The sequence below is a fragment of the Myotis daubentonii genome, chromosome 18 (genome assembly GCF_963259705.1).
Source record: "Myotis daubentonii chromosome 18, mMyoDau2.1, whole genome shotgun sequence".
NCBI lineage: Eukaryota > Metazoa > Chordata > Mammalia > Chiroptera > Vespertilionidae > Myotis > Myotis daubentonii.
Genome location: NC_081857.1, coordinates 3,002,398 through 3,012,200, shown reverse-complemented (window position 1 = coordinate 3,012,200; position 9,803 = coordinate 3,002,398). Strand labels below are relative to the sequence as shown.

At 55.5% G+C, this 9,803-nt stretch overlaps 1 protein-coding gene and 1 long non-coding RNA gene across 3 annotated transcripts in view; one reads left to right on the top strand and one right to left on the bottom strand.

Moving 5' to 3' along the window:
- LOC132220664 (uncharacterized) overlaps window positions 1–9,803 on the bottom strand; it is a 747,794-nt gene that overhangs the window by 597,693 nt on the left and 140,298 nt on the right. The gene's annotated exons all lie outside the window — the stretch shown is intronic.
- The window catches only part of RXRG (retinoid X receptor gamma), a 38,887-nt gene continuing 36,366 nt past the window's right edge, over window positions 7,283–9,803 (top strand). The window contains exon 1 of one of the 2 annotated variants that reach the window (XM_059673988.1): window positions 7,283–7,541. Coding sequence is in view for 1 of the 2 variants with exons in the window: in XM_059673987.1 (XP_059529970.1) it covers window positions 9,178–9,226 (49 nt within the window). In the remaining variant the exon portion in view is untranslated. Of the gene's footprint in view, window positions 7,542–8,543; window positions 9,227–9,803 lie in introns of those variants that run through there. The other variant, XM_059673987.1, reaches the window with a different exon arrangement.

Below are 9,803 nucleotides of genomic sequence, written 5' to 3'. Positions count from 1 at the left end.
ACTGGGTCTGGTAGCTCTCCTAACCCTAATGTAACACACTGACTAGAGATTTCTCAAGCTCTGATATGGCCAAACATTTCAGCTTTCTGACCTGCCTTGGCCACAACTCCGGCCCTGGCCCCCAGTCACCTCTGTCTCCTTCTCTAGCTCTTTCTGTTCATTTTGGCTACTGGACAGTCACCGATGCTGGCGGGGGTGCAGCTCCCATCGTTCCTGGCCTCTCGGGATGCCCTGCCTGGAAACAGAGGCGCCATATGGCGTTGGGCTCTTGGCGACAGGACAACAATGTCCTGGCTGAACTCGAAGGCCTTCCCCGTTCCAGAGCAAACCTTTGCAGCCAGAGAAGTCTTCACGGGCTTACTGCCCACTTCCTTCTGACTGCGCCCCTTGGATTTGGCTGCGAACGATATCTCAACCCTGTTTATAAATAAAAGCCTTGGTAGACGACCAGGTGTCACACACGGGAAAGGTCACTGCTGTGGCTTACATGATTGCAGGGCCTCCCTATGGCACCGATGCCTGGGGACACAACAGGTCCTTTGTGGCATCTACACGCTTTGCTCAGGGGGTCTTGGCAGAGGACAGTCGTGGCTTTGCTGCCATCCGAAGCCCAGGCCCCAGGCCCAGTCAAATATAACGGACACGTGCTCTCCTGTAAATAGAGCTCACAAGTGGCCAGGCCTTGGGGCTGCGCCCAGGCTGGTGGTGAGGCTCCTCTGCCCCTCGGCCCCACCCTTCTCAGCTGCCAGGACCTTAATCTGCCTCCTGCGGGCACTGGGGTATATTTAGAGCCTCTTCCCCGAAAATAGATCGCGTGGCCTGTGCGCCGTTGGGCTGCGGCCTCCAAATCCCCACCTGCATCCAGCCAGTAGCCGGCTCCGTGTGGGTCTGCTCAGCAGCATCCGGCGACAGTGGTCTGGTCCTGGGGGCTGGGCCCTGCTCCAGCACTGCTCCCTCCGCCTGGGGGACGTGTACAGGCCTTCCCGGGGTCTAGTGGCGACACCAGCCTCTTTGGCTGCGGCCTCTTGGGTCTGGACGCAACCTGCATGAGAGCGTCCCATGTCTGTACGGCGGGCGCCTCTCTGGAAGGACCAGATAGCTCCCTTTGGCCTCAGCCCTGTTCTCCTTCTCAGTGTGATCACAGTTGCTCTGTGTCCTGAGGGCTCCCCTGGCTTTGCAGCGGCAGGTGAGTTGTCTATGATTTTATGATCATGATTGGACTGGTAACCAAGAGATGGAGCTGTCCATGTAAGTGTTCCTTCAAACTTGAAAGGTTTAGGACAACATTGAGTTCAACGCTAAAGGTAGTTGTAAGTTACCCTTAAACTCATTCCATGAGAGCAGGGATGAAGCCTGTCCTGCTCTTAGTTGTAATCTCAGCATCCATGCAATGAGCATCCATGCAATGAGCATTTATCGAGTGCTTACTGTGTACAAGGCAAAATGCTAGATCCTTTGATAACGTAGAGATGAATACGAGATTCTCTCTGCACTCAAGAAAATCATTCCAGTTTAGCAACCGGTTATGATACAAAGGCAAATGAAACTTGTGCTGTAACAGATATTTAAGCAAGTTTTTTGGAGAACGGTGGAAGTACTAGCTCTTTGTAGCGAAGATTGACAGAGGAAAAGGCCTGTAGGTGGTTCTTTGATGCATCAGCTGTTGAGGGCAGAGGGGCGGTGTGAGCATGGCATGTTGGGAACACCACGCCAGCAAACCTGGAGCTAATGTACAGCAAGTCCACACAGCACACAGCCTCACCCCACTCTGTAGGCAAGAGCTTCTTGGGGTCATGAGCCCGTGTTGTAAGCCCGATTGGTCCCTTGGAATGATCCTGGGAGGCAGTTTCCCATTGTCTTTCTTTCTTTTTAAATATTTATTCCAATCCTGCCGGCAGCATGGAGAGCAGCAGGTCATCCACAAAAACTGCTCTGCACCTCCCATAAGCCAGTAGCTTATATTGGGTAGGACAAAGATTATATGGGGAAGTAGGCAAAAGGATAAGAATGGGCTTAATGGCTACAGATTACAGGCAATGCAGGCTGAGGCGGGACTGATTGTTTGGGCAACAAGTTGTTAATCTTCCATGATAACAGGCAGTTCTCGGGTGAGAATGGACCACATTCTGAGGTTGACTCCCATGTCCCTGGGGTGCACAACTCCCAGACAGGTTAGAATGTGCTTTCTTTAATCAAAACAAAACAATCACGGTTAACAGAGCTTGATTAATATTTCTTATAATTACTAGGGGCCGGGCACACGAAATTCATGCACAGGTAGGGTCTATAGGCCTGGCCTGTGATCAGTGCCATCTGTGGGGTGACCAGCATGGCAACAGGCCCCCCCCCCCCCGCACTGGCACATGCCTTGGCCAGCCTGGTGCAGCCTGCTCGCCAGCCCTGCACCCTCCCCCCCTCCCCTGGGCAGGGGTGGGGGCGGGGACCCGCTGGTACCCGCCTTGGCTGGCCTGAGGCCTGTGGGCTGGGGGAAGCTCCTGCATTGAGCATCTGCCCCCTGGTGGTCAGTGCACATCATAGTGACCGGTCATTCTGGCGTTTGGTCGATTTGCATATTAGGCTTTTATTATATAGGATAGCTAGTCCCTAATATTCTTTTTCTGCTCCTAACATTCCCACTGCTATTTCTATCATCTCATATCTATGAGATTAGTTTTAGGTGAAACTGCGTTTGCTGGACTGTGTTTGCGTCAGCCTTGGCAGCAGCTCCAGGGATGGGATACAGTGAATGCAGACATTGGACACGGCAGCAAGCAACCAGGCTGCAAAAAACAAACAGAGAAAAATAAAAAAGAATTCCTGCAACCCAGACAGGCTGGGTAGCCAGGAAGATGACGTGGATAAGTCAAATCCAAAACATCCTTCTCGTTGTTTTACCCTGGAGATGGTTTCCCTAATTTGTTGAATGTTGTTTCCTATCAATTGTCAGAAAGATTAAGACAGCACACTCCTTTGAATTCTTAACAACCACGGTTATGTCACAACAGCAAACAATCCATTGTTGCCCGTCCTCTAGCACTGCCTCCCTGGCCTGGCTCAGCTCTTGATTCAGCCTCTGCAGAGCCCTGGAGTGGCATTCAGGGCTTTTACCTGACATAAGCCGGCCGGGTCACTTCTGCATTGAGGGAGCTGCCACTACCAGCATAACAAAATGGTTAAAGCCATAGTCGGCAGGGCTCCTAGGGGGCGGGGCGGGGGGGGGGCGGGATTGTCGATGCAGTCCGGAGCCATGGCCGTGAGAAGGTCTCTTCTGGTTTGGAGCCTGTGATGTTCCTGGGGCATGAAGATGGTCATTCGTCCTAAGCAGCTGTTGGCAGGGATATGAATAAACAGTCATCCCCATACCAGAAACCATCCAGCCGAAAGCTTAGTGTGCCCATGACTGTAAGGGAGGGTGAAATGACCAGAACAGTTCATGTCGTAGCTGTTAGATAGGGAAAGGCAGCAACCAGAGCACCCGGGAGTCAGGCATTCGCTGCAGGAGGCGGTTCTCATTTCTGTGGATGGACCCTTCCCAGCGTCCTGTTGTAGGAAGGTTCTCTCCCCTCAATCTGCACATCAGAGTCACGTGGGCTCTGATAACAGTTCCGAAACCCTGACCACAGCCCCGGACCAACGGAATCACCTCTGGGAGTGGACAAAGGCCTCGGCATGTTTGAAGCTTCCAGGGTGTTTCGAATGTGCAGACAAGTGGGGGCCACACCTCAGGGGAGCTCACTGGTGATGAGCAAATAGCTCTGACGATAACACCCCTGGTGGCAAAGCTGTTGGTGGCGCCTGGTAGACAGAGCGTGCATCTTTGGACACATCTCAGGCCTCGTGGAAATCTCTCTGTTTTTATCCTCACCCGAAGACATGTTTATTGATGAGAGAGAGAGAGAGAGAGAGAGAGAGAGGTGTGAGCGAGAAACATTGATTGCAGTTGCCTCCCATTTATGCCCTGACTGGGGATCGAACCTGAAACCTTTCAGTGTATGGGATGACACTCTAATCAACTGAGCCACCCGGCCAGGGCCGGCCCCATTCTTCCTGCCGGCTGAGCAGGCTTGCTCACCGCCAGCCAGCACTCTTTCCGAATCATTTCTGTCCTTCGAGGACCTCAGCCGCCCAGACGGATGTACCGCGCCTGCGCCAGTGTGAGCCTGCCCACACAAGCACCTGTGATTCCAGGAGAAGGCGCCCGTGAAAATGGCACGTGGGCTGTACAACGTGCGGGCACCTAGGGACACTCCCCCCACGAGTGGCCTTGGAGATCTCCGCACAATCAATGAGCGTTTATTCATTCATTAGTCACACATGTACAGGATTTCTATTCTGTGTCAGACTCTATTGTGACGGCTGTTGGGCAACAAAAATGACTGGCACCCGCGGCTTGCTGTTCAGTAAGAGGGCTCTCAGGTGCATTCGCGATGACAGTCCAAGGAAGAGCATGTGGGGTGACCGGGTGGGGCCCGGCCACAGACTGTGGGCGCCTCAGGGACAGAGTGCTCCCAGAGGCCCACCTGAGGCCCCTGAGAATGGCCTTGGGGCCCGGGTGGGACTTGGACACAGAGCAGAGGGAGGGAGGCCACCCTGAGCAGAAGAGCGGGATGAACACCCCCGTGAGGAGGGTCCTGGGGTCACCACTGGGTAATGGCAAGTCATCTGACTTTGACCAGCACGTGAGGGGGAGACGAAGCCAGACAGCGTGGTTCTCAGTGGCGCAGAGCTGACTGGCCTCGTGGACACAGAATGGTGGTGAGACTATGGCCCCAGCAGCTGCTGACGGCTCCTCTTCTGGAGGGGAGACCTGAACATTTGCTGGCCCCCCGAATGCACCGAGATCGTCCCCTCCACAGGCCGTCAGGCCCTCTGCACCTCCGCCTGGTCCACTCCCCCTCAGACTCAACCCTACTCATCCTTTCCACCTGAGCATAACTGTCATTTCCTCAAAGAAGTCTGCCCTGACCTTTCCATTTAAATTAGATTCCCTGCCATAGTCTCTCGTCTCATCCAATTATTTCCCTTCCTGGCACACATGTATGGGATGTGCAGTGATGTGTCTGTGTCTGTGCCTATGGGCTGCTGTCCATCTCCTCCCCCGACCGCGCACGCTCTCTGAGGCCAGGGCCTTGGTGTGTCTGGTCCCTTAGCCTGTCCCCAGGGACTGACATGCAAGAAGCTCTCTGTACGTGTTGGCTGAATGGTAACTGAATGAGTGAGCAAATGAATGAATGCCAGAAAAGAGGAACAGCGATTTATAGACCCCGGCACCCACATATATAATAGAAACATATGAATAACAGCAGGATCACTGCTTAGTGACAGACACAGTGGCTGAGAGCAAGTGGGGCCTGGCTGTCATACCCATTTCTGCCACGTCCTGGCTGGGAGAGATCACAACCCAAGTCGAGTTTGGCTGAGTAGCCTCTTGCCTTCTCCCCCTCACAGCATGGTCTCTCATTCCTCGTCTGTAACATGAGCTGCTACGTCTGCCCGGCTTAAGTTCAGTGTTTGGGGAAGCCCATCAAACCCTGACGTTCCGGTGCCCAGGCCGAGCACCTCACATGGAGGCCAGGAGTCTGTCAATGCTGTGGAGATACTGCCTCTAACGCCTGCTGGCCATTATCAAATCGATGACTCTGCTTTTCATTCACGTTTGCTGCAAAATATTATCTTCTATCGCCCCTGGTCCAAAGCAAAACAATGAACCCAGGAATGGGACCAGCGGTGAAGGTATAGTTACCAGGGTAACGTATCAGGCTGCCCCTGCATTGAACACACCAGTGAAGATGCAGGCAGACCTCCGTGCTCACCGGACGCGGATGGCATCGACAGAAGCAGAGCGTGGTGTCTGAGAGGACTAGGTCATCGGAGGACCCCACAGACATGAGCCCAGCATCCTTGTAAGTGAACGTGGTCATCCGGCCGGGGACCGTCTGCTTGGCCTGTCCATTGACACCGCGTGAGAATTCAGCAACAGCTGGAGACAGCGAGTGACTGATGCCGGGGGCGGCCTGGGAACCGCTTCTGGGAGGATCACGTTGTTATGTCAACAATGGTCTGGGACAAGACACAGTGGTGCCATGCAGAACGTGCAGATTAAAGACCAAAGCCGCAGTCAGACTTCCTGGCCTTCGCAGAGCTCGCGGCTTGTTATGGGCTGTGAGGCCAGATGGGAGGTGTCACAAGGGAGGCTCTGGGATAAGCACATCGAGCATTTCCTAATGAAAAATTTTTTGTCGAGCACCTACTAGCGTTTCTAGCATTTATGTGGGAAAACAATGGGTGTGGGGGCACAGGAGGGACAAGGCCAATGGCATGAACAACGAACCAGAAGTTGGAGTGAACCAACAGTGCTCCCACCTTGAGCGAAGCATCCAGACCAGAAGGGACTGACCGAGAAAGGGAAGAGAGAAAACCAAGAGAGTATGACTTCCTTACAGTCTAAAACAAACAGAAACCCCGAACCAACCCCCAACAAAACACATGCACAGCCATCATCACGCCTGAGTCATGAAACCAAAAGGAAACCCAGGAACCTCAGGGAGGTGGCGGCGTGGGTGTTTCCGTGGCGAGTGAGCTCGCTCGCCAAGGTCACGGGCTGGAGAGGTAGAGCCGTGTGTCCGTGGGCCTGGGGGTGGCTGTCCCAGAGCACTTGCCAGAGAGGCCAGGACGGGAGGTGTCTCCACGCGAGGCTGAGGAATCTGGCTTCATTCTGTGAAAACGCACCTCACCTATCAAAAGGAAGAAGACCGAGCCCACCACCAAGCAGGTCATGGTGACATTGCCCTCGGACGAGGCCCTGGAGAGCCCGAGTGAAAGGCTGGCGTGGAGTCCGGGAAGCCCTGCAGCACCTGTTCACCGAAAGGCCACGTGTGCCGGGACAGCGTGCTTCCGCCCTTGCCGGGTGAACGCTGGAAACGTGGTTTGTGCGTCACTAAGACACGTGTTTCTGAGACCTCCGTGGGGAGAATGGGCCGCTGTGCCATGGGTGCTGGATTCATTCGAGTTGAAGTTGAGGGCGAAGGAGGCTCTGGAATCGTCCAGTCCTGCTCGGACAGGTTACAGATGAGCAAAAGGAGATAAGGCGTGTACGTCAGCACCATCATCATGGAAAGAGCGTGCACGCATTTGCTGTGCTCTGGTGTATTCTAGGTGGTTCTAGGTGTGGACTCATTTGATCCTCAAGACATACCCATGCGGTCACCGCGTGGGGGACTGGGGAACTGGCCAGTGTGGTGAGGCGGTCAGCGGTGGACTGGGACTCGCGTCTAGCCGCTGGCTTCTGCGCTGGTGCTTTCTTTATGGACCCAACCTCGCCAGGCCAGGCCAGGCCAGGGAACATGGCAGAACAGGGCCCCGCACTGGCGAGTGGACATAGCGGTGGCGGGCTCTAAGACGTGGTCCTTGCTGTGTCCTTTCAGCATTTTACCCATGAGTCGGATGAACTATGGGAGGCGGCTCAGGATCCTCAGAAGCCATGGGATGGGGAGGCATAAGAAACAGACTAGAGGAAACAGCTGGATCCGGATGATGGGAGGGTGCGTGGGGACCCGGATTTCATGACAAAGGAGCGAGGGAGGTGCACGCTGGCCTCTGAGCCAATGCCCAGGAATTGGGGCAGACTGTGGCTAAGTAGACAGACCTGGGGTGTCAGGTTTGCTTGACAGGCGTTAACTGTGGGGCTAACGCCCCTGACGTCGTCCCTGCTCTGGCTCTTACCTCTTCACTTGTCCTGGGTCCTCCTAGCCCTGGAGTCTTGGTTTTCTCCTCTGGGGCCCTGACTTGACCTCCCTCCCTGGCTCGCTCTGTCCAAGGCCGTGCAGGAGAAACCCTCGGATCCTTGTTCCAGTGTCAAGGCTCAGCTGACCCCATGCGGGCCTGACAGCGCCCCCATGGCCCTGCCCACACACACACTGAATGAGGAGAAGGGTGGCCCCGTCGCTGGAACGTCACATACAAGTCGGGGCACCCTGCTTCCCCGGGGAGGGCGGGCAGCTCTGTGAATTAACGTGCAGCACAGAGAAAGGAGGGGTCGCCAGTGCCTTTGGGCGCTCAGGAACAGTGGGACGTGAAGAGACGAGTGTGCCAGGAGGACATAGACTGCGGGCATGAGGTTTGTCTCTGAATTTGCAGAAGAACCCGCCGTGACAAACCCCCAGTGTCTCTTGTGTGGCTCCAGGGAGGTGCCTGGAACCTGTGGGCAGGAGCTGCAGGGGCAGGGGCAGATCTCAGCTCCATAAAGCCCTTTCTCATGGTGAGAACTGCCCAGAAATGGAGTGGGAGAGGAGGAAGCCCCCCTCATTGGAGGTGGTCAAGTATAGGCTGAGTGGTGGCTGGTCAGGAAAGCTGCATCCCAGGCCAGACGCCTAAGGGGTACCTGGACTTTGACTTGTGGGTTGGTCCCACCCAAGGGAGTGTCTGTGTCAGTGAGGACTCGGCGCTTTGACGGGGTGGAGGTGAGCACCATCCAGGGAAAGGTCAGTGAACAACCCCTGTGTGAGGTGAGCGAGAGCCCCCGCTGCCCTTGTCTCACTTCCCCTGTGAGAGCCAGTGCCTCGGCCGCTCAGGAGAGCCCTCGGGACCCGGGGAGGCTCTAGTCCGGCTCCCATCGTTGCCCCTCCCACAGCTGCTCTCAGGTCCTATCGCAAGTGCGTCGGACACAGAGCAGCCGAACTGAGAAAATGCATTTTAATAAAACCCATTGATTTTTGTGGGTGCAAGTCAAGGAAAAGGCACCTAAAGAGTCTTCCATCCCCTGCCACCTCCCCCCTCTCCTGACCTGCGGTGGGGCGGTCACACATCGATCCTTCCTGGATAATAGATCGCGCCACCAGGAGGACCCCCGGGACGGCAGGGAGCTGGGAGCAGCGCTGCAGCCCAGCGGAGTTAATCAAACCAGCAACAGGATCTCAGGGCGCAGCGGCGGCGGCGGCGGCATTATGCGTGATTACTGACAGGCACCAGCTGCCGGGCGGCTCCAGCGCGCTATGCGGCCGCCCCAGTGGAGAGGCGGATTCCTGGCTAATCCCCGAGGGCTGGCCCAGCCCGCGCAGCCGGGTGCGGGGTGGCGACGACCACTCTTGGGCGCCCGAGTTGAAGGGCACGGCCGTGCCTGGGGCGGGGAGCCGCGATCTTCAGAGACCCGGCAGCGAGGACTATGAGTGGAGAGTAAACATGTACGGGAATTATCCTCACTTCATGAAGTTCCCCACCAGCTTTGGCGGTGAGTGTGGCACCTTCTGGACTGTCCTGGGGGAGATGGAGGGGACACGGGGGACCGCTCACGGGATTAGTATTGAATCCTTTATGTGTGCATGCATGTGCACTGTGCTTGCGTGTCAGTGTGCGTGTGCACGAGAGAGGGGAGAGATGGCCGTGGGTGATGGTGCTTTTGCACATCCGAGTGAGAGCACGGGGGAGCGTATGCGGGTCTGCACATGGGAGACCAGCTGGAAGCTGCACATTGTTGCAGCGGCATGTGCTTGTGTGAGTGTGTGTGTGAATGTGTGAGAGTGTGTGTGAGTGTGTGTGAGTGTGTGAGAGTGTGTGAGTGTGTGTGTGAGTGTGTGAGATTGAGTGTGTGTGTGAGAGTGAGTGTGTGTGAGTGAGTGTGTGTGTGTGAGAGTGTGTGTGAGTGTGTGTGTGAGTGTGTGAGAGTGTGTGTGAGAGTGAGTGTGTGTGAGTGAGTGTGTGTGAGTGTGTGTGTGAGATTGAGTGTGTGAGTGTGTGTGTGTGAGTGTGTGAGATTGAGTGTGTGTGTGTGAGTGTGTGTGAGTGTGTGTGAGTGTGTGTGTGTGTGT